We start from the raw sequence: 25,234 nt of genomic DNA on the forward strand, positions 1-25,234 counted from the left end.
GGTCGTGAGAGCATGTCTCGCAGCAAACGGGGGGGGGGGGCGGAGGGGTAGGGGGTGTTCCCGGTCTGCTTCCAGACCAGTTGGTAGCTTCGCTGTGCTGTGTACCTCAATATCATGTTGCTAGCTCTCTAGAGGCCCCCAAACAACGGGTCAATCATCCTTGGACTACAACTACTCAAACAATCAAAACCAATCTTTTCACCTTTTAAACGGACTACCTCAGACACTAGCTACCGGCCTTGAGCGTGAATATCCGCCAGGCCTTCTGGCCTCCTGGCTCTTTCATTCATTCATTCAGTAGGGCACACACATTCCTGTAGTCAGTTTTTTGTTTGCAATCTGTGTCATCTCAAGCTAGTCATGTACAGTCAGTCTCACTGCTGACAAGGTTGCCAGGATTAACTTATATGGGAAAATACTCGACCCCTTGGTACAGTGCTTGGCAGATGCCGGTATGCAGTGAGGGCTGTTAAAGCCAGGACTGTATGCATGTGCATACAAATGTATGTATAAGGACTATTTTAAAAATAATGGATCAAGTTCGATTCATGCAAATAATAGGCAAAACACTCATACATGTAAAATAGTAAAATAAATGTTTTTTAAAAATTTTATGTGCATTGGTGTTTTGCCATGGGTGTCAGGTCCCCTGGAACTAGAATTACAGACAGTTGTGAGCTACCATGTGGTTGCTGGGAATTGAACTCGACTCTGGAAGACCAGTCAGTGCTCATAACCACTGAACCATCTCTCTAGCTCTATAAAATAAATCTTAAAAAAAAATTAAAATAATGAATTTCTGGGCTGGGTGTGGTGGTGCAGGCTTTTAGTCCCGGCACTCAGGAGACAGAGGCAGGCAGATCTTAAGAAGCCAGCCTTGAGGCCAGCCTGATCTACAGAGATCCTGTTTCAAAGTAATTTTTTCCATCAACTGAGCTTGCGGAGGAGAAAGGAGTAAGTGATGGGGTTGCTGTCCCCACAGCTCTGGTGATCTTTTCCACTTTAAGTCCGAAGGCTCTTCCCTTCCTTTCTAGCTTTGGGTATTGAAGTTTCTCCTTCAATGGCCTGATGTAGGGAAACAGAAAACTAACTTAGACTCGCTCATATAGAATGTAGTTATCTAAAAACACACGTGAAAGGAAGCAGTCTGCCCAAGTATGGTCACACACACCTGTGACCCTAGCAGTTGGGGAAGCAAACACAAGTGCACCAGTTCAAGGTGCCCCTCATGTAGTAAGTAAGTAAGTTACATGTAGTAAGTTTGAGGCCAGCCTAGAAGAATTGTGATCTTGTCTCAAAAAAAACAAAACCAAGAAACCTGGGCTGGAGAGATGGCTCAGTAGTTAAGAGCACTCATTCTTACAGAGAACCTGGGTTTGATTCCACTCAAGAGGCGACTCACAATTCACTCCAGTTCTAGGGGACCGCATGCCCTCTTCTAACCTCGAGGGGAACACCAGGCACTCCTGTGTGTGTCTTGGAACAAAGACATACAGTTGGGCAAAGCACTCATACACATAAAGTACAAACCAAAACAAAAAACAAATAAAAACCAAAACAAATTAAGGAATCTAATTTTTTTTTTTCGAGACAGGGTTTCTCTGTGCCTTTCCTGGAGCTCGCTCTGTAGACCAGGCTGGCCTCAAACTCACAGAGATCCACCTGCCTCTGCCTCCTGAGAGCTGGGATTAAAGGTGTGCGCCACCACCGCCCCACAGGAATCTAATTTTTAAACATCGGGACAGATAAAATTATTCAGGTTTTACTAGGGGTATTAAAAACAGGGGACTATGCCTCACGCCACATCATGCAGCTACGAGTTTCTGGAATGGAGACCACTTTCCTGTCATGCACTTCAGGGATACGGAAAGACAATCACCTGCTTTGACCTCTAGATCCTGAAACAAATCCTGCTGAGGAGCAGGGGAACGCCCACCGGTCTCCTAGACTGTAAAGGCGAACACATGAAGATGACACACAACTGCAAATCTCCTCAGAAATATCTCAGGAGTCAGCAGGCGTCTCTAGACGTTCTGACTGAGATGTGATCTCCCTGTGTAAGCAGAGTGAAAGCTGAAGGACACACAAGTGCAGACTTTTCCCGCCTTCCTCCTGACACAGGGTTTCCTATGTGGCCCTGAGCTCCTACTTATACTCCTGCCTTCCCCTATTAGCTTCCTCTAAGTCAGGGAGAAGACCGAGGATGTGACTCGCTGGCAAGACGGCTTATCTAGAATGCACAAAGCCGTGGGCTGGATCTCCAGCACCCCACAGACTGAGTGTGGTGGTACATCCTAGTAATTCCAGCACTCAGGGAAACAGGAGGACCGGAGTTCAAGGCTGGCTGGGCATGGTGGCACATACCTTTAATCCCAGCACCTAGGGGACAGAGCCAGGCAGATCTCTGTGGGTTCAAGGCCAGCCTGGTCTACAAAGGAGTTCCAGGACTACACGGTGAGACCTTGTTTCAACTAAAAAAACAAACACAGAAGTTGTTCAAGGTTATCCCTAGCTACATAGGGAGTTTGAGGTCAGCCTGGACTATATAATACCCATATCTTTAAATAAAATCCTAGTAAAGTATTTACTTATGTCATTTTGAAGCAGAGTCTTATATAGCATAGGCTGGCCTCAAACTTGGTATGTCTGATTCTTCTGCTTCTACCTCCTGATTGCTAGGATTATAAACGTGTACCACCACAATTAGGTTAAAATTCTAGTTATTTAAAAAACTTTAGGCTGGTGCCGGGCGGTGGTGGTGCACGCCTTTAATCCCAGCACTTGGGAGGCAGAGGCAGGCGGATCTTTGCGAGTTCCAGGCCAGCCTGGTCTACGGAGAGGGCTCCAGGAAAGGTGCAAAGCTACACAGAGAAACCCTATCTCGGGAAAAAAAAGAAAACAAAACAAAAACAAGACCAACAAAACTTTAGGCTGGACAGTGGTGGCTTGTACATTTCTCATATCAAACCTAGCACTTGAGAGGATAATCTCTTAATCTCTGAGTTCAAGGCCAGCCTGGTCTACAGAGGGAGTTCCAGAACAGCCAGTGCTACATAGAGAAACCCTGTCTTGAAAAAGAAAAAAAGCTGGACTGGAAAGATGGCTTAGTGGTTAAGAACACTGACTGCTCTTCTAGAGGACCCGGGTTCAATTCCCAGCACCCACATGGCAGCTCACAACTGTCTGTAACTCTAGTTTCAGGGGATCGTCGACACCCATGGCAAAACACCAGTGCACATTAAATAAAATTTTAAAAAGTTAAAAAAGAAAAAGAAAAAGAAAAAATTACTTAAAAAGAAACCTTTGAAAAGGATGTATCTAGACCATACTAGTCCCCCTGTCAAAATGAAGTACCTCCCCAGGGCTGCATCCCTTAGCAGCAAAGCCTGGCCCTGCTCAACGCACTCAGTGTTTGAGGCCAACACTGGAGGGTGTGGCACCCCACACTTGAGACCATGCCTGGGCTTAAACAGACTTCACTTCTGGAGGAAATACACTGAGGAGACAAGCAGCTGACAAGCAGTTCTTTAAAAAAGTTCAAACATGGAGAAGAGGATAAATGTAAGAAAAGGTTTATAATGCAGCTACCAATATTTCTTGTCAAGTCAGGTCAGGTCCAGCGATGCACATCTGCATTTTCAGCACTTGGGAGGCTGAGGCAGGAGAATTAAAGTCTGAGATCAGCCTGGGCTACAGTAGCAAGACCCTGTCTCAAAAAAATGGCAGGGGGCTAAAGTCCTATTTCCCCCATTTCAGTGCCTGGGAACAGATCATGGGGAACTGGAAATGTAGAGGGGAAATGTGGGAGGTTCGTCACCCAATGTGAATGCTCTTCCCTGTGCGGCAGAGTCCTTACAGTTGTTTGGAAAACAGGCTGTGGCTGGTTTATGGCACAGTGAGCAGGAAAGGGAACACAAACCCAGCACACACTTCAATTAAATAGCATGATTTAATTTACTTGCTGCTCAATCCTCTTAAGTTAAAAAAAAGTTATAATTAACTACTAACGTTAATGAATTAAGACCTTCCAGAAACATGAATCCAAAAGGAAATGTCCAGCGGCTGTCACGAGCCAGGTATTCTGCGGCCTTTGCGGTCTCAGTTTTGCACACTGAACATCAACGGAAAAGAACATCGCTAGGGTTTTCAGTTTTATTCTTCCAGAGCACAGACGTGCGGCCTGTTACTACGCACGCTCTCCCAGCAGGTACACGATGAACTCATAGGTGGACAGCACAATGGCAGTATTGGGGATCTGCCGGATGAGCTGAGCAAAAAGTCCTCGGTAGAAGGCAAGGTAGCCCTCCTCCCGGAACACCAGGCGCGCCGTCTGCACGAATGACTTGTACTTGGTGCCTTCCTCCCGGAGCCGCGTCCTGATGACCTCTGTGGAGACACAGTGAAGAAGTCAAGGCTCTATGTCTACTGGGCATCGTGGTTCTAACCTGGACAGGGCAGTCACATGCCCAGAGGGACAATGAAAGCTAAATTCTAGCAGCGCACAGCTCTAATCCCAGCACTCAGGAGTTCTCTGTGAGTTCAAGGCCAACCTGGTCTATAAAATGAGTTCTAGGACAGTCACTGCTACATAGTGAGCCCAGGTCTTGAAGAAAAAAAAGAAAGAAAGAAAAGTTTTTTTTAGACCATGTCCTACTTGGTCTAAAAGATTCCCTCCAACCTCCCTACTCTGTCTAGCTGAAAAGCCACCTGGCCTCCCTCCTAGCACACTGGCCCAGTGCTGGTCACTCCTGCCTGAGCAGACCTCAGAGCCTGGGAGGAACTGCTGATGGCTCTCCCATCATGCCTTTATGGCTTGTTGGGTGGTGCTCCAGAACACAACGGGACCTAAGGCTTGTTCCTGAGACAACAGTGTATCTGTCACCTGCAGGGGGTGACAGGGTGATTGGAAAGCATTACCCGTTTTCACAGCACAATGAACTATTCTTTAGTAGGTTAGTAGGAGAGGGGTCACCTTACACTTGCACCTTGGCTAAGGGTGCAGCACAGTAGCAGAGTACACGTTTAACATACACAAGGCCCTAGCTCAATTCCTAGCAGGAAAATGTACCTGGTTTGGTGCACACCTTTAATCCCAGCACTTGGGAAGCATAGGCAGGCAGATCTCTGTGAGTTCCAGGCCAGCCTGGTCTACAAAGTGAGTTCCAGGACAGCCAAGGCTATGTAGAGAGCTGTCTCAAAACAAAAACAAAACCACAAAACAACAACAAAAACACTCAAAGGAACAAAAAAGCCCAACTAGTAGATGTATGTAGCACCCAACTCAAAGAAGAAGCTAAATGGTTTTCATTTGTCCCCTACCCCTAACTTTTTGAATCAGGGAATTTTAGGTAAAGTCTAGTTTTGGGCTTCTTTGTAAACAGAGGTTCAGCAACCCAGAATTTGGCCCAGCAAACTCTTGCCACACTGAGGTGGAGCTGAGCCAGGTGGCGGCCAGCACTCACATGACCTGTGTCAATGCAGTCAATGATGGTGTCACTCTGCCCTGCAGGGACGGGGTGAGCATCTCCAAAAGTTCAGCCTGTCATTTTGGCTGGATCAGACCTGCTTAACCAGTGAAACCATGCACATACTCCAAGTGACAGTCTCTGGATGCAATCACTCCTGCCACATGCATTTCAGGTAAGGGACACTCCGCCTATGTCACATGCATTTCAGTCTGTGCTACCAGAGCTGTAGGAGTCTACGTACAGTAACAAAGGACAAACCCAACAGCTGGGATTTTGTTTGTTTGTTTCTGTTTTTCTTTTTTGATTTTTCAAGACAGGGTTTCTCTATGTAGCCCTGGCTGTCCTGGAATTCACTCTGTAGACCAGGCTGGCCTTGCACTCAGAGATACACTTGCCTCTACCTCCCAAGTGCTGGGATTAAAGGTGTGCGAAGCCACCATCTGGCTCCCCCTCACCAACTGTTTTATTGCTCCAGGAGAAAAGAGCAAAACATACCATGTGGGTAAGCAATACAGGAGGCACATCCCTTAGAAACAGCAGCAGCTGCCATGAGTCCAAAAAAGCCAGAGGAACTTTTCTCATTTCCATCCGTGGAGGAGACTATCGGAGCTTCTTTCAGACACTTCTTTAAACTCTCATAAATAGCAAAGCAGATGATCGTCTCTGAGATCCCAGCATATGAGGCAGTCAGCCCTCTATAGAAGCCACGGATGCCTTCTGTCTGGTACACATGCCGAGCACACTGGAGTGTATTCATCTGCTTGCAGCCTCTCACCCTATCAGAGGGGATCAATGATAGACGCTGAGACACATCACACCCAAGTCACATGAGGATCACCCACGACACAGACATGACACTGGAGAAGAAACCTGTCTTTCTTGTTCAGAGGCCACCTGACCTCTGACCCACTGTGAGGCCAGTTCAATTATCTGAGAAACCTGACAGGCCCACAGACTAGATGGCATCTGAAATGACAGTCACTGAAGCAGGCTTATAGCGTTCGATCCAGTTCTAGAAAACACTAATGGAGAATAGCGTTTGTCAGAGGAAACAGTTGGAACCACTGAAACATCTAAAAACAGAAATAGGTAAGTAAACTGTAGCACATACAAGATGATGAGTCCCAACGGCAGAGATACGGGAAAGCTAAGTAGAAAGCTGGACTTGCTTTTAACCCCAGCACTTGGGAGGCAGAGGCAGGTGGATCTCTGAGTTCAAGGCCAGCCTGGTCTACAGGGTGAATTTCAGGACAGCCAGAGCTACACAGAGAAACCCTGTCTCAAAAACCAAAAACCAAAAACCAAAAAAAAAAAAAAAAAAAAAAAGGTTGGGTAGAATTCCACACAAAGTAAAACACGATGACAACAGGAGGGAAATGCTGAGGGAAAGGTTGGTGAGACGTCTTCTTTGGTATACGGGATTGAACTCAGGGCTTTGTGCATGGCAGGCAAGTTCCGTACCACTGAGCTACCTGCCAGCCCAAGGTACTCCTTCTTAACATTGTTCTCTGGAGTGTGATTTATGTGCATGACAAGGATTGAACCCAGGGACTCATACATGGGGGAAAAATACACACATATGTAAAAATTTATATGTGTGTACACGTGTATTTCTTCTTAGTTATGGTGCACAGAATTTTTAATCTAGGCACATTATCTGATATTTTACTCATTTATTTACTTTAAAATATCTATGTATGTATTTATTTTACGTGTGTGTGTGTGTGTGTGTGTGTGTGTGTGTGTGTGTGTGTACAGGCATTGGGTCCCTTGGAACTGGAACTATAGGCTGCTGTTATAAGCTGCCAGATGTGGTGCAGAGAACTGAACCTGGGTCTTCTGTAAGAGCAATAAATGTTCTTAGCTGCTGAGACATCTCTCCAGCCCATGGTGGTATATTTTTATTCTATCATTTCTAAGGTTAGCCTTAATCTTTTTTGAAAAATGGTAACTCAGAGTGAGCTGATGTTCCCCATTTCTTACCACTCTTCTGATTCTGTCCTTACTTTACAAGGAAAGTAACAGAAATGATCAATCTACTTTTTGTTTGTGTCTTTGATACATACTCCTTTTTTGCATATAAATTAATGAACTCTGCTTGAGAGTCATTCAAGACTTACTTTGTTTCATAGAATAAGTGCTGCTCATACTAGAATCATGGAATAACAACTTAAACAGCCAGGAGTGATGGCTCATGCCTACAATCCCAGCATTTGGGAAACTGTGGTAGGAGAATGGATGTTGAGTTTCAGGCCAGCAGGGATTATAGAGTGAGACCCTGTTTCAAAGAAATAACCAACCAAAAAAAGAGAAAAGCTGGGGCTGGAGAGATGGCTCAGTGGTTAAGAGCACTGGCTGCTCTTTCAGAGGTCCTGGGTTCAATCCCAGCACCCACATGGCAGCTCACAGCTCATGTCTGCTATTCCAGTTCTGGGGGACCCTATGCCCTCACACAAACATCCATGTAAACAAAACACCAATGTACATAAAATACAAATCACTAAACACTGAAAAAGAAAGAGACAAGCTAAACCGCTGACCTTTTGTACTCATTGTTTTCCTGCTCCAATCTTTTGTGAGCCTGTCTCTCCTTTCTGTGCCTGCACCTAGCTCCTCTCAAGAGGGCAGAAGCTGCTGCTGCCGCCTCAGAAGGCTCTCCTGCTCTCTTACCACTCAATCCTGCTGATCTTGTCCTATGGACCCTCCAGCATGCTGAGTACCTCATACCCCTTAGCCCACTAGACTTGAATTCTCTTAGCTCATGGGTTGTAATGCCATAAGGTAGAAGGTAGTGGCAGCCACTGGAACAAGATATGCTCACGGATGTTCACAGGGCCCACCTAAGTAAAAGTCTAAAACATCCTGAGCACTAGAAAGGTTCTCGGTCAATAGACGCTAACTAAACACAGGTGACATGGGGACACTGAACACTTAGCTCTGAGGTGATACCAAAGGCTGCCAGGAGACAAGGCTGGCCAGAAGCTTGAAGCACAACCATAAAGAGGAAGGGCCATTCCCGGTAAGGGACTGCACACTCAGGAAGATGGACATGTAGGACACGCATGACATTTTTGGAAAACTGCAAAGGACTGTCAGAATGATTGGTCTAGAAGCTAGTTTTACTGTGGAGGTAACTGATCCTTGCTGTAGGATTCCAGCAACCACTTCAGAAGGCAGAATGGGCTGGGGAGACTGGGGCTCAGATCGGGGTGCATGGTCACAAGAGGACGATGAGCCCAGGCATGTCCTCCTTCACCCTGCAGGGCCATCTCACTCTCTCCTCTCCTTAGAGGCAGCCGGAGGAAAGATGGGCTTGCTAGTGTTTCCAGGGATCAAATTTCTGGGTCACACAGCACAATGGCTTTTAGAATCTAGGCACTTCTGTGGTATTGTGTTCCCAAAAATATTGTGCAGGCTAATAAACTTATCTGGGGTCAGAGAGCAGGACGGCCACAATATTAAACATGAAGATAGACAGTGGTAGCACACGCCTTTAATCCCAGCATTCCAGAGACAGAAATACCTCTGGATCTCTGGGTTCAAGGCCACATTAGAAACAGCCAGGTATGGTGACACACGCCTTTAATCCCAGAAATCCAGCCTTTAATCCCAGGGAGTGAAGGCAGAAAATAGAAAGATATATAAGGTGTGAAGACCAGAAACTAGAAGCATTTGTCTAGTTAAGCATTTGGCTGGTTAAGCTTTTAGGCTTTGGAGCAGCAGTTCAGCTGAGAGTCATTTGGATGAGGACTCAGAAGCTTCCAGTCTGAGGAAACAAGACCAGCTGAGGAACTAGTGAGGTGAGGAAGCTGTGGCTTGTTCTGCTTCTCTGATCTTCCAGCATTCACCCCAATAACTGGCCTCAGGTTTGATTTTATTAATAAGACTCTTTAAGATCCTGCTACACAGTTCCTTGAACTTAGACTGGGAGAGCCCACATTTCTACTGGAAACCAGCGTTCCTTCCTTCAGCAGTGTGGGTGAGGGTGACAGCCCACAGAAGTAGTAGCCGTGGTTTTACACAAATGGAAACATTTTCTACCACACTGTCAGAAAGTTAAAAAGCGTTTGTTTAGTACAGAAGTTGCTGGCCTGCTGAGAAATCTGATTTTTTATAAAAGAAGCATTGTTAGTACATCACATTTTTGTTGTTGTTTTTTCAAGACAAGTTTCTCTGTGTAGTCCTAGCTCTTCTCAAACTCACAGAGATCCACCTGCCTCTGGCTTCTGAGTGCTGGGATCAAAGGCGTGCACCACCATACCCAGTGAATCAGAGACTTTTAAAATGCTGATGACTTACTTCAGTTGGTTTCCACTTCTCTAAAAACCTTTGCTTTATCCAAGGGCAGTGGTGTAACCAGGGGAGGCTCGAGGCAGCAAAACTGCAAGTTTGAAGCAGCCTGAACTACACAGCGAGACTGTCTCAGGAAAAAACAAAGCCCAATATTTTGTATGCTTCGCCAGAACACTCAAAGAACACACTATAAAATACATTAGGAACTCCAGCTTAGGTTGGGGGTAGATGGCTGGTCCATCTGGGGGCTACAGTTAAAGGGGGCCCTCTCTGGTGTCTTTGGCTAGACAGCTAGGCCTCTGCAGAGTCCACATCACACCTCCTGACATGGGGTCCCCAGAGAACCCCAGAGAGGAACACCCAAGGAAGCTGGGGCCATGGAGAGGACCTTCTGTCCATCTTCCCTGTGCTCTGAGGCCTCCTCACCCCACAATGCTGCCAGGGTAGATCTCAAAAGACATTTCTACACACACTTACAGGGAATCCAGAAGGGGCTAGCTAAGGACTCCACTTTTAATCCACACTTGGTATTGGGAGAAGGAAACAAAGCACACAGGACTCTCAGATAAGGAAGGAACTATTAACTTACTTCCGTTCTAGCTGCATCCTCGTTTTAACCATCCAGATAGGATTCATTAAGGTATTTGTGACAAAAGCTGGAGGGAGAAAACAGTCATCACTGATAGTCTTTACCATACAGTACCCTGAAGTCAGCTGCAGCGTTTGTCTGTCTGTCTGTCTGCCTGCCTATCTGTCTATCTCTATCATCATCATCTCTCTCTCTCTCCCCATCCATCCATCCATCCATCCATCCATCCATCCATCCATCCAGCATCCACATAGTGCTACAGCTGGAGCTACTGCCATACATGACCTCTAGGTGGTGCTGCTAGCATCTGCTTCATTTGAATCCCAGGCAAAAACATCTAAAATTTCAATTGAAAAGCTTCAGATTCAATTTTTTTTTTTTTTTTTTTTTTTGTAGGAAGAAAGTGGATTTATTAGAATTTCACAAACTGTGGTTTAGGTAGTCCATCAACGGCTGCTACCAATGGAAATTTGAAGAATTCAGTAGTTCAGTTCATGAGGCTGTGTATCTCAGCTGCTCTACAGTATACACCACAGTTCTAAGGAAGTGGGCTCTAATGCTGGCAAAGGAATGAACTTGGTAGTCAGAGCTAGGGCAAGCAGGGAAAATGATAGCTTCCTCCTACACTGTCCTTTATTTTTTTTCTTTTCTTTATTTATTTTTCTATTATCAGCTTGATACAGTATAAATTATTATCCTAATAGTGAAATGTTTCATTGAGACTTGCCTAGTAACTGAGTAAAACCAAAACTTATTATAAGCCACAGTCATCCTAGGGTCCCCCCTGCTATATAGCCTCCTTGGTTCTGTGGGTTGCAGTCTGATTGTTCTTTGCTTTATATATAAGAATCCACAATAATTTTTTTTATACTTGCTGATCTCTTCTTATACCTAACATTGAATACAAGTATTAAGTGTTTTGGTAAGCCTTCTGCAGCATATTAACACTCCAGGTCAGCCCCAAATGCCTAGCAGTCCTCCTGCACAGTGTGTCCATAGTCCTGAGTAAGCAGCTTAATTAGACACTGGAGGACACTGCTCTGAAAGGCTCCCCTGAGGTGTGCTTGCTTTACCCAGTGTTTTGGATTAATGCTGCAATCGTTACAAAGCTGATGAACAGGGTCAAGATTAGGGCTAATTCACCACGGATCAACCTGTTTTGGAATGGTACACTCCTTCTCAGGGCTCAGTATTAAGGGGAATCTCTGTTCTTTCGGGAAGTACTTAATTACTTTTTGCTCTGACTAAAAATCATAATCTGGGTTAGTAATTTTATTGAGAGTAACAAAGGTAGATGAAAGAAAGGCAATTTCTTTCTGTCGGCAGAAGGCAGGAATTCTAAAATGCTAATATAAATTCTCTAAGAATATCTTTAGAGTTAAATGGACAGAGTCTGTGTAAAAGGCTTCTCCCAGCAATTCAGGAGCCCATGCTTCCTCACAAACACTCCCTGGGGGAACACCCTACCCTGAGCTCTGCAGTCAGTGGAAGGACTTCCTCAGAAGAAAGCAGACTGTCTGGAAGCACAAGGTCTTAAGTTCAACCTCAAGTGCCACCAACACACAAAGCAAACAGAACCCTGGTCCTTGCTGTACAGGGCATATGCACCCCAGGTATCCAGGGAGTCAGAGAGAAGGCAGCTCCCACTCCACATCAGAACCCAGTAGGGAAAGCAGGAAGATGTGAAAAACACATTCATGTGCCTTTAAAAGAAGCACAGCTGACCCAGACAGGGAAAGGTGTGAGTCTGTAGGGAATAAGAAGCTTGAGTGGTCAGAAATCAATTTAGAAACTGCTAACAGTCATATTCTACAAACGCCAATATAAGGCTTTTGGAAAATGATTTTAGGTGCAAAAGAGACAGGGAGTTAACTTCTAATTCCTGCAAAGAAAAAAGAAAGCAAACCAACACATGCTTTAGGAAGTGAGTCCTCATCTCACTTGCTAGGGTAACATACCTGCAGAGCCAGCCGAGAAAATGTGCACAGTATTGCTATTCGGCACAAGAATGCCATTAAATTGCTCTTTGGCTTTGGAGTAACATGCAAAGTACACAGCCCTGTTAGGACAAACAGAGAATGCCGTGAAGAAATCATTGGGGCATGTTAAGGTGTATACACCCCTCTGCAACATCTACAGCATGTAGCAGACTACAGAACAGAGTAAGGATCTTCCTAGCTGGCAAGGAGCCAGAGGCTGGACCCACCCCCAGGCCTGCCACCATCCCTGAGATGGTCACACCCCTCCAGAAATTAGTAGTGACAAAAGTGTCCAAGATAACAGTTAAAATGAGATTTTTGGTAACGTATATAAAAGTATAGAAGTCCATCCACATTCTTTATTCTGGATAAACGTTAAACATTTGAGTAGAAAGGTATCGTTTGTTTGTTTGTTTGTTTGTTTGTTTGTTTTTGGGTTTTTGGGTTTGGTTTTTCGAGACAGAGTGCTGGGATTAAAGGCGTGCGCCACCACCGCCCGGCTAGAGTGTTTCTAAGATGTAAACTTGCTCCACTTGTCTTGCCTTGCGGTGAAAGTGTGTGTGGACTGCACTCTGGCCTGCTTGCAGCTCCTCAAGAGCTCCACAGCAGGAGCAGGGCTTCATCCCTGCAGTGCAGGAGACATGCTTCTCTCAGCCTCTGCTGACCAATGAATCAATCACAGAACCTGTTTGCAACTTAGAATCCTGACTACTGTAAATAGGATCCTGGGAAGCCACTGGTCTAGACTAAGCTTTGGCTCCAGATGCCAACTGACAGGACAGAAACATGGGGCTGGGGAGTACTCATTTATGCTGAAGTTTCCAGTTCCAGTTACCAAGCCAAGTTATCTGGCCTTCCCGTGAATCAGGGTTAGAGAAAAGCAACAGGTCCCACAAAGAGACAGTTCCAGTCATCATAAGCAGGCTCCCTCTGCTTTAGTCCTTCTAACAGAGGAGCCTGATGTGAACCAGTTATTTATTTTTCTATTGTTCTCTCTGTTCTTCCCTTGTAATTCTGAGATGTATGACCTTTGATATATACTTTTTGGTCCCTGACTATGCTTTTATAGCCTGCTCTGTGTAAACAAACCAACCTGCCAATCTTATTTGACAGAATAAAGCACTGCTAGATTCTAGGACAGAAAAGGCAACTAAAACCTTTATACTGTATTGTGAGGACTTTGCCCTGTGACACACATTGCAACTTGTCTATTTCACACACAGCTCCCTTCTGTTAGCACGACCCAGTAACTTTCTGTAATTTGGAGACACTAGCTAAGCGTGGATAATGAGGCCTTGAAAAGTGGCCAGTATTTTAACTAATTAAAAAGGCGAATGGAGCCAGCAGCTTAATGTGCTGGGCTAGTGCAGGTCTACAAAGTCTTTAAAGAGAATTAAAAACCAATAATGTAATGTTCTAGAAAGTAAAGCCCAAGAGCCTTTTAATGCCTTCAGACTAATGTCCTGAGTCACCTGGACATTGGCTGAGAAGGCAGATACTAACATGGATCTGTATACACTATAATATAACACTGGGCGTTTCTACACCTAGGGACTGATCACACCAAGCTCAGAGTAAGAAACTTTCACATAGAGAGAGTTGAGTGCTGATGGTGGGTTTATAGATCCACCTGCCTCTGCCTCCTGAGTGCTGGGAATAAAGTCATGCACCATCACCACCTGACTATGTTTAGGCAATTTTAATACAGAAGGAAAAGCAGTGTCACCCTTGGGCAAGAAGAGATTCAGCACTGCTGATCTTGGGGTGCTTGCTCAACAGTTAAGTACTTACCTTGATGGTGCAACTCCAACCAAATTTGGACCCAAGCCTCTAAAAAGTGACTTTGGTCCCTCCTTTTCCAGGATCGACCTGAATAAGAAAAGACATAGCTTTAACATCCCTGAGAAGCTTCAGATGGGGTGGTTGGGTAATGCCTACCTAGCGCACACGAAGCCCGAGTTTGATCCTCAGCAATAAGTAAGGTGTGGTGGTACATACCTGTAATCACAGCCCTCAGAAGGTTGGAGCAGGGAAATCCAAAGTTCAGAGTCATCTTTGGCTACACAGAGTCTGAAGCCAGCCTGGGCTACACAAGACTGCCTCAAAACAAAATTAAGACCTTTGAGCAAGGCCCATCTTGGTAATGAGAAGCCAACCTTCACACCAGCTCCTTGAAGGAGTAAAATTGAGGAGCCCTTAGACCCTCACCCCTCTGCTACAATGTGGAGCAGGCTGCTATCAGACAGGAACGCTACAAAGAGTAGACCCAGAAGAGAGAGCGCCAGGAGATCTCTGGTTCTGTTTCTCCGTTACTCTCACGTCCGCCCGAGGAGATCTCTGGCTCTATTTCTAGGTTACTCTCACTTCAGTCTGAAATCTCACGTCCTCAGGAGGTGAGGCAAAAGATCACATGTTCAAGGTCTGCCTAGACTACATAATGAATTCAGGGCAGTGAGCTCCTGTCTCAAAATATATAAAGTACAAAAGAGTGGGGGTGGGGTGAGGATGCAAGCCAGTGGTAGAGAGAGCACTTACCTTGCAAATGGGAGACTCTAGGCTGGGGGGCTCAGCTGTTTCCCAAGCAACCTGGCCCCCTATATCAGTGTGATTTTATCATTATTTCTGGAGGCAGTCTCACTATGTAGCCCAGGCTGGTTTCTAACTTGCCAGCCTCCTGCTTCAGCCTCCTAAATTCTAGGATTACATGTGTGTAACACCTCATATTCAACAGATGAAATTTCTTTCTTTCTTTCTTTCTTTCTTTCTTTCTTTCTTTCTTTCTTTCTTTCTTTCTTTCTTTCTTTTCTTTTCTTTTCTTTTCTTTTCTTTCTTTTTTTGGTTTTTCAAGACAGGGTTTCTCTGTGTAGCTTTGCGCCTTTCCTGGAACTCACTTTGGAGACCAGGCTGGCCTCAAACTCACAAAGATCCAATTGCCTCTGCCTCCCGAGTGCTGGGATTAAAGGTGTGAGCCACCAACGCCCAGCGAAATTTCTTTTTTTAAACTTACTTTGTGTGTGTGTGTGTGGGGGGGGGGTTGGGGTGGGAGCACACACGTGCAAGCGCACAGAGGCCAGGAAGGGTGTTGAATCCTGTTAAGTTGAAGCTACAGGCAGCTGTGAGTTGCCCAGCGTGGACACTGACATTATGTCTCTGGGAGAGCAGCAAGTGCTCTTAACCACTGAGCCACCTCTCCAGCCCTAGGATGAAAATTCTTGAACTTGAAGACTATACTGTGATTCTGAGGATACTTTGTTTGTAAGAAATAAATAGTAAATAGTTAAGAGTTAAGGGTACAGGGGAAAAGCATGATGCACATTTTCAAATGGTTCAGAGGACTATATATACAGAGCCAAAATGAAAAAGCCATGACAGCAAAATGTTAAAAACTGGGTGAGACTATAAAAAGGTATAAGTCATTTGTGCCATACCTGTAAATTTTCTACTATTTGAAATTATTTCAAAATAAAAGGTTATCTTTAAAAGCCATAACAAATCTTAATACAGGTCATAAAAACCAAGGCCCAAATGATAGCCCATGAAGTTTATAAAAATCGAGGGTTAGGAGATAGTTCTTGGGTTTCTATCAGCACAGTGCTTCAAAACAAAGGCATGGCGCTTCAGATCAGAGCCACAGTGGTCACAAGTAAACCCCTGCCTGTGCACAGAGGCACAAGTCAAGGTTTTCAATGAGAACCCTCACTTTTATTATCTTTCTCAAAGAGGACTATTTCCAAAGGCCGAGCTCCTTGAAAAAAACATGTCTCCAAGAGCACCTTGAGGTGATCTGCACCTGATGGCACAGCGAGACTAAAGGTTCAAATGTTCTCCTTCTGACAGCCACTTAGTGTGGACTGTGACTGTGGTCTGCAGTAATGACTGCTATGCAGCCCAGAGGCCCCTTAAGAAGGTTGAGGGAACCTCTGGCTCCAGGAAGCTGGGAGCCCTCATCCATAATGAAGCAGCGAGTGTGTGTCCTCAAGTGACTCCTGCCTTTTAAGAGCTGAAGAAAGACAGTCTCCATAGCTACGCCTTTAACAGTGGCAACAAGTCCAATCTGTTACATAAGCTGCACTTCTGCCCTGTCGGAGTGTGTATAAGTTCTTCTGGAACCATCAAGTCCCCACCACATGGCAGCTTTGGAAGACCAATACAGGATCCAGGCTGACCTTTCCACATGCATGCCACTTTCAAACTGAAAAACTGTGTAAAAGCAATCAGTCTTGCTCAGAGTCCTGCCTCTCCCCAGTCAGACCTGTACGCACAAGTATCTCATCAAGTATCTACCAGAGCAAGGCAGTTTTGGAAAGGTGGACATTAATTTTCAGATTGAAACAGGGGGCTGAAGAGCTGGCCCAGGGGTCACGGTCACTCACTGCTCTTGCAGAGGTCAGGCAGCTCCCTTCCCAACAGTCTGTAACTCAGCTTCAGAAGAGTCGACCCGCTTCTGGCCACCTACACTAGTGTATATACCCATCTATAGGCATACACATTTAAGCCTTTTTTTTTAAAAGATTTATTTATTTATTATGTATACAGCATGTTTTGCCTGCACACCAGAAGAGGGCACCAGATCTCATTACAGATGGTTGTGAGGCACCTTGTGGTTGCTGGGAACTGAACTCAGGACCTCTGGAAGAACAGCCAGTGGTCTTAACCTCTGAGCCATCTCTCCAGTCCACATTTAAGCTTTTTTAAAAATAATTATTAAAACCTTTTTAAAGACCTTAAAAAATCAAATAAGGTACCTCAGTAGTTCAAATCTTCACTTGAAAAAAGGAGACACCTGACAAAACATTATTTTAAAAATTATGTGTTGTATGCCGTATGTGTATCCATGTAGAGGTCAGAGGTCAATGTCAGGCTTCTTCCTCTTTTGTTCTCCATCCTTTTCTTCCCTTTTTTTTTTTTTTTCCTGAGACAGGGTCTCACTATGTAGCTCTGGCTAGCCTGGAGCTCAAGAGGTCCACCTGCCTCTGCCTTCTGAATGGTGGGATTAAAGGCTGCACCACATTCAGCCTATCTATTGAAACAGGGTCTCACTAAACCTGGAGCTAACTAACTGCAAAACCAGCTAACCAGCAAGTGCCAGGAGACTCCTGTCTCACCCTTACCATGCCCCCTGCCCCTTGCCCTGCCTCTGCCTCCTGCTCCGTGCTAGGATTACAGGCACATGTACATCACCAGTACTGTTTTTTTAATTAAAAATGTTTTTAAATTTTGTCCATGTGTATGTGTATGTCTGAGTATCTGCCATGTGTCTGCAGTGCCCGAGGAGGCCAGAAGAGGGCATTACATTCCTTAGAGCTAGTAGCAGGCAGCTATGAGCTCCAGATGAGGGCGCTAGTAACCCAACGCAGGTCCTGGCAGAGCAGGAAGCACTCTGAAGCACTCTGCCATCCTCCAGCCCTAGCCCCTACTAGCTTTTTTTTTTTTTTTTTAGTTTTTTGAGACAGGGTTTTTCTGTGTGGCTTTGCTCCTTTCCTGGAACTCACTCTGTAGACCAGGCTGGCCTTGAACTCATAGAGATCCGGCTGCCTCTGCCTCCCGAGTGCTGGGATTAAAGGTGTGCGCCACCACCGCCCGGCCACTACTAGCTTTTGAAGTGGGCGCTGGGAATCCCAACGCAGGTCCTCATGCTTGTGTAGAAGGCACTTTACTAGTTGACTGAGCCGTCTGCCCAGGCCCTCCTGTCCACAAAACATCCTTCTCTTTCTTTTTCTCTTTTAAAATTTGTGTATGTGTGTGTGTGTGTGTGTGTGTGTGTGTGTGTGTGTGAGAGAGAGAGAGGGAGAGGGAGAGAGAGAGAGAGAGAGAGAGAGAACTGGGCATCTCCTACCATATGGGATCTGGGGATCAAACTTAGGATGCAAGAAAGAATCATCATGGCAACCATCGCCCCTTTTCTTTCAAAATAACTTCATCCATTCTTCAGTAGAGCATATATTTTTCCTAGTAAGTTAACCTCAGACACAACAGCAATTCGTATTTGAAGACTTGTACACAAGCAATTTGGTATAGCTTTTATAATAGTAGTCACAGAAGGAGCAGGACAAGTAACAAGCAGCTGAGTTTTAAGTGAATGACCACGATACTCATCTTTTGATAACCAGTGTCTCCCAGAATTCAGAAAAGAACCCAGGATGGGCCTTGTAGTGTATAGAAAAGGTCTGGGGCTTGTCCTTGCTTATTGTCTCTTTCACAAAGAGCCCTTCTGGTAGAGCATCACCCCTGGCCTTGGCTGTGGTGCCTGAGTGGGAAGCAGCTCTCGTCATTTACCACACCCCCCAAGGCAGGGCACTGCTCACTGCTTTGGGATCTTAGCAGTCACAGGAACATCCACATGGCCCAAGGGGATGCTTCTAGGATGGGAATTGGGGCTCATTATACAAAGAAACTCTTCTACAAACTTTATCTTAAAAAGTACTCACTGTAAGACAGCAGCTGCACACATGTGTCTACACACGAGAGGCCAGTAAGTTCTTCCATGACCAATACTAACCTACCCAGTTTCATAGGATCACGTGGTTGGTGACAGTCTCACACAATAGTCTAAGGAGCCTGAGCACACTTTATTAATAGAAACAAACACTCCTCCTCCAAGGGTGGAGTGAGGGTGAGGAGCCAAAAGAGCATGTAAATAGATACCCAGCACTGCTGGAGGATGAAGGGAGGTGCTGGGGATAAGGGAGGAAAGCAGAATGGTTGGGGACGCTCCATTCAAATAACTAGGTCATGGAAGGATATTCCTGCAAAGGTGTCAAAACCATAGATAATGTCCAGAACAAGGAACTTGTGTTAGCAAATGTTCCCCTGCTTTTATTATTTATTTATTTTTGAGACAGGCTCTGTGTTCTAGAACTCTCTATGTCAAACAGGCTGGCTTCAAACTCACAGAGACCCACCTGTCTCTACCTCCTGAGTGCTGAGATTAAAGGCCTGCACTACAGTGCCCTTTCCTGGGCCTTTCAAGGAACAAGGAAACTGGAGGGGACAGTACAGTCACAGGATGGCTAAGTGAAGAGCCTGCAGGAGGGCTGTAAGCAGAGGACTCCAGCTGCCTCGCTGAGCAGGGAGGAGGGTGGATGGCTATCTCAGGCTATCTCAGGCTAGGCCAGCCAGGATGCCGACACTGTGCACAGGACAGCACTGGAGGAAGCCATGGACAGCGGTCAGATTTCTCTATTTGGAAAGCAGGTTTCTCTATTTGGAAAGCAGAGTTGACAGGACTGACTGTGAGTTGAGAGGTCTCCAGAGTGACTCCAAGGTCCCAGAACTCCAACAGCATGATGAAGTTGCTTTAACCCAGCAGGCTCTGGGCCCAGCAAAGCAGGGAGTTCTGGTTTGGGTGGGTAGAAAACATTCATGCTGAACACACAGGCAGCAAGGGGGGGGTGTGGGAAACGCCATCACTCATGATGACTAAATAAGACCACTGAGGGACAGCTGTCAATGAGGGAGCCCTGGGATCCTGCTGCGGCAGAAGGGGTGAGGTGGTATGGCAGCAGCACACAGCTAAGGAAGCAGAAGCTATAGCCAGTGAAGAGGCCGAGGCTCCTGGCCCGTCTTGGTCAGCACCAGCTACACCTCCACACAGGGCCTGAAAGAGGCTGCAGCCCAGCTGGGATCTGGGCTCTTCTGTTTTTTCACCTTGCTCTTAGCTGTTCAACTGTTCTAGAAAGAAGGGGGCAATGCTCTACACATGACTCTGGGTACCCACGACTGCTAATCTGCATGTCTTCCTCTCTAAGATAGGAGCAGCTCGGTCCAGATGCTAATTCTTTAAGGCTGTCGGGAAAATCTCAATATAATCTTTTCAAAGCCTGAAAGCCACTAATGACAGCTCAAGTGCAGGAGAACCCTAAAATGGTACACAACAGGCTAAGGAAATACAGCTTGAGTGAGCAAGACAACTAAAAAGTACACAACAGGCTGAGGAAATACAGCTTGAGTGAGCAAGAAAACTAAAAAGGTGCACAACAGGCTGAGGAAATACAGCTTGAGTGAGCAAGACAACTAAAAAGGTGCACAACAGGCTGAGGAAATACAGCTTGAGTGAGCAAGACAACTTCACGAACCCTTTCTAACATGGACAGCGCCATTCAAACAAGAATGTGACTTAGTTCCACGGTTGACATTTCGATATGAATACAGTGTAAATGGATATTCACGGGGAAGTGGCAGTTTGTGACTTCATAGCTACTGACTGTATTAACCAATGACTGTGTAGGTCCATGGTGAGGTGTTGGCTTGTGTGTGGTGTGGGAAGGGCTCCTACATTTTCAGTAACCAAGCATCCTTTGTCTTTGGTCTCAACTGTAGTGAACAACTGTTGGAGGTGGGGCTCCTGGAGACAGGAGAAACTAGGGAAGAGGAAACGCATTCCACAAAACCTGCAGTACAGAAACATTCTCATTTACCTTACAGGCTTAGCCCTGTACATAGCTCCTGCTTTTGGGTAATGGTTTCTCATGCAGAGTACATGGTAACTGGTCACAAGTTATGTGGCAAGTCTGTATGAAGCAGTTCATTCTGAATGCTAGTGAAGTAGCCTGATTACCTGCCTCCATCTCACTATGATTACCTGCCTCCATCTCACTATGGCCAAGACACTATGAAAGGTGTCACCTGACACCAAGCAGGACCATGGCTCCCGTTTGTCCTCACTGAGATCTATGCTGCCTCCACATACCCTGGCCTGGTCTTCCTGTGTCTATCGATAACCACCTGCTTTTGGGACTTCACTCCCTTCCTCAGTGTCAAAACTGAAAGCCCGGTCCTCTGGGCAACCCGATGGCTCAGTGGATGAGGATATTTGTCACCGAGCCTAACAAACCGAGTTTGATCCCCAGAGCCCTGTCTTCCACCTGCATGTTATGGCACACAACCGTAAATAAATAAATAAGAATCTAATTCTTCTATTTGGATCAAAACTATATAACATGAACAGGCAAGTGACAGGAGCTGCACTTACTTCAGAACCTGTAAGAGTCCAGGTGTCACAGACGTTGGTCTCATCATTCCAGCTCCACTAATGGTCCCCAGATGAACTTGAGGATAATACACCGTGCGAAGAGCTAGTCGGGAAGACTGCAACCTCGTCTTAATGACTTCTAGTGGACATGTGAAAATGGCACCAACTGTGCCTCCGCACCTGCAGGAAAAGCCACAGCGGGGGTCAGAGAGCAGCCAAGTCTCTGCAGGAAATGTGATCGCTATCTAGCCTCTTCCTCTTTAAAACTGAGTGCCTGCATTCATTTAATACAACTTACAAGGGAGTTAAAAATGTCAGCTGAGAGCCGGCGGCGGTGGTGGCGCATGCCTTTAACCCCAGAACTTAGGGAGGCAGAGGCAGGTGGATCTCTGTGAGTTCAAGGCCAGCCTGGGCTACAGAGTGAGTTCCAGGAAAGGCACAAAGCTACACAGAGAAACTCTCTCTAGGAAAAAAAAAAGTCAGCCGAGCTTCCAGAACTAAAGAGAACCACTTCACAATGACCGTGAGTGCAGACGCCACTGACCACTTGCAACAGTTTGGTGCCATCCCTCTGTATCTCCACACAGTTCTTCAACCAGTTCCCACGGCTGGATGTTCATCCTGTCTCACCATGAGACTCAATATGAACTGAATAGTCAAAAAACATAATCTCTGCACATTCAAGCCAAACACTCAGGTAACTCCACTAACTTGAAAATCTATGTTTGTTATAACACAGACCTTCTAACATGGACACTACTGAACATTAAAGCATATTTTCAACTAGTGAAACCCTATTTCCTTCATTCACGACTGACTGGCACATACTGTTTTCCTAGCTACTGTCCCTCCGGATCATCCCTCTAAGTCAGTCACTTCAGTTCAGCCCTTCACAGCACGTTGATAGCAAGAAATTGCTTGAATTACTTGTCTGTTTTTGTTTTTCAAGACAGGGTTTCTCTGTAGCTTTGGTGCCTGTCCTGGACTAGCTTTGTAGACTAGGCTAGCCTCGAACTCACAGAGATCCACCTGTCTCTGCCTCCCGAGTGCTGGGATTACAGGCGTGCGCCATCACCTGGCCTTTTTTTTTTTTTTTTTGGGTTTTTTGAGACAGGGCTTCTCTGGAGCTTTGCACCTTTCCTGGAACTTGCTTTGTAGACCAGGCTGGCCTTGAACTCACAGAGATCCACCTGTCTCTGCCTCCCAAGTGCTGGGACTAAAGGTGTGAGCCACGACCACCTGGCTTGAATTACTTTTTAAACTTTTTTTTTTTTTTTTTTTTTGTACAAGAATTGAAGCCAGGCACCTGCTAGGCTAATGCTCTATCACTGAGCTACAATCTTAGACCTTTTTATTTTATTTTAAGACAAAGTCTCACTAAATTGCCCAGTCTGCACTTCTCTTGCCTCAGCACCCCCAAGCAGCTGGATCACCACCACACCCAGCTTAGACACCTTTCTTCAAGACAGCTCACTTATTTATCCTAAACTACCCATTTCCATCTTCTCTTATATAATACTATCTACAAAAACACACTGGGCGGGCTAGCTATAACAAACGATGTCATGGACCATCTAAGGTTACCATCCATACAGCCAGGAATTTTCCTTCCTGGAAAACATGGTCCTACAGCAGAGCAAGTTCAAGGTGGGACCTGGATCTTACTCACCTTTGCATCTGTGGCATCAGGACCAAACAAGTTCACAAAGGGTAAGTGCTCAGCCAAGAATTATTCAGTTGAGAATTCACAGAGAAAGCCTTGCTTTAGTTATTACTATCGCTGTACTGGGTGGGGAGAGCGTGCCGCAGCATGTGTGTAGCGGTTTGGGAACAACTTGTAGGAGTGAGCCCTCCTCTTCCACCACGTGGTCTGGGGACTGCACTTGGGTCGTCAGTCTTGGCAGCAGGTGCCCACACCACAGCCACCAGGCCATCTTGCCAGCCGGAGAGCACATTTTAAGGTGTAAACACTTGGGGAAGCGCTCACTCTGCCTTTTACTCAATGCTCTCTTGCACTAGACTGAGAACTCCCGGCATGCTAGCATATGCAGGATCTTGCATTAGCCTCTCTACAGCACTGACTCTAAATGTTGCAAATCTAAAGAGTAACACAGCACTTAATGTATACTCTCAAAAGTGAATAAAGCAAAATCACCAGGCAATTCTTAAATTAGGGACCTAGGGCCAGCAAGCTGGCTCAGCAGTGCACAAAAATGCATCACACAATCCCGATGACTTGAGTTTGATCCCTAGAATGCTGCTGCTTCTTTTTTTTTAAAGCTGGTTAGACGGTTTGAATCTGTAACCTCGGTCCCAGCATCCTACACTGAGATGGTGATAGACAAAGGAGAGTCAGCCTGAAGCTCACATACAAAGGGCAGTAGATGTGCAAGACAGACCCGGCCTCAAACACAAAGTGGAGGGACTGACGTGGGTGCTGGGAACCAAAGTTTGGTTCTCTAGAAGAAAGGTAAGGTATGAGCTCTCTCTCTCTCTCTCTCTCTCTCTCTCTCTCTCTCTCTCTCACACACACACACACACACACACACACACACACACAATTTTTTAAAGGAATGTACAGAGAGAAAATTTTATTTTACTTACAATCTTTACAACTTAATTTATATTTTATATGTATTAAGAGGTTAATAAAACTACACATGGCATGGCATGGGTGGGTGAGATGGTCCACTGTGTAAAATGTTTGACTCACAGCTGGACGGTGGTGGCGCTTGCCTTTAATCCCAGCACTTGGGAGGCAGAGGCAGGCAGATCTCTGTGAGTTGGAGGCCAGCCTGGGCTACAGAGCAAGATCCAGGACAGGCACCAAAATTATACAGCAAAACCCTGTCTCAAAAAAATAAAAATATTGCCTTCCAAGTAACCCAAGTAACTGATGGGGAGGCAGGACAGGTGAATACACTGAGTTCTCTGGTAGCCAATGTAGCCAAATCAAGGAGCTTCAGGTTTTAGGAGAGACTCCATTAAAAAAAAAAAAAGTTAACACACACACTCACATACACACACCGACTACATATGGAAAGATGCAAGAACATTTTAATCTTAAGGCCATGTGATCAAAATCTGAGACCACTATTCTAGCCTTGGTTACTTGGTTCCTAGACCAGGCAATTCTGCCTCCACCCCAGTGACATCTGGCAATGTCTGAAGACATTTTTGGTTGCTGAAGTGATGTTGTTATTAACAGGCCAGTATGCTGCTAAACATCTTCAAATGCATAGGACAGAACAACTAATCACACTGCCAAAGCTGCAGAACTCCACTCTATACCAGTAAAACACACACCCTGTCTTGGAGGTGTGGTAAACAAGGTGGCATTGCTGGCAGCCTCCCAGCATACAGCCCCTCGGTCCTAACCGATCCATTTCTTAAGCCATACAGTATGAATGGGATTAAGGCCATTCTAGTTTTAACTCTGACTCATTTAAGCCCATTAACATGATACCATCCGCTCTGCCACAGTCTGTTCAGAGAAGAGCATGTGATTTGGCCCAAGATACTCAGCATCAATTCCCTTAGAGCAGTGACTGGTTTAGAGATGGGTGTGTCTCCAAGCTGGTCCCATAGCTGAAACTCAAGACCTGCCCAGCAGTGGAGAGTCAGAAGTGCATGCGGGTAAGGGGACCAGGCACATATCACTGGGAGGCAGAGCAGTCAGGGCTCCACAGCAACCGTGGAGCAGTTTCCGAAAGCCTGCCCTCCCTCCAGAATTCAGGTGTATGCGCCAAGAGTTAACCAGTGGAGGTGGATTTTCTATTGCTTACAGCTACAATTCCTCAATTGACACTTAAACTGTCAAGGAAGCTCATAGGGAGGATGTTCACTATTGCAGACAATATTCAAAGGGCAGTCAGCGCACCTGTGGAGGAGGACGCTACATTTCCAGTGTCTACATGGAAACCTCCTGGCCATT

At 45.7% G+C, this 25,234-nt stretch overlaps 1 protein-coding gene across 1 annotated transcript in view; it reads right to left on the bottom strand.

The window, feature by feature from the left end:
- Positions 1-3,930: 3,930 nt before the first annotated feature.
- Positions 3,931-25,234, bottom strand: part of Slc25a33 (solute carrier family 25 member 33) — a 28,110-nt gene continuing 6,806 nt past the window's right edge. The window contains exons 2-7 of the mRNA XM_036177767.1: positions 21,301-21,480; positions 14,121-14,198; positions 12,309-12,409; positions 10,351-10,417; positions 5,964-6,244; positions 3,931-4,386 (exon numbers count right to left, since the gene is read on the bottom strand). Coding sequence (XP_036033660.1) covers positions 4,187-4,386; positions 5,964-6,244; positions 10,351-10,417; positions 12,309-12,409; positions 14,121-14,198; positions 21,301-21,480 — 907 coding nt within the window. The 3' untranslated portion in view covers positions 3,931-4,186. The remainder of the gene's footprint in view (positions 4,387-5,963; positions 6,245-10,350; positions 10,418-12,308; positions 12,410-14,120; positions 14,199-21,300; positions 21,481-25,234) is intronic.

Source organism: Onychomys torridus, chromosome 2 (genome assembly GCF_903995425.1).
Source record: "Onychomys torridus chromosome 2, mOncTor1.1, whole genome shotgun sequence".
Classification (NCBI taxonomy): Eukaryota; Metazoa; Chordata; class Mammalia; order Rodentia; family Cricetidae; genus Onychomys; species Onychomys torridus.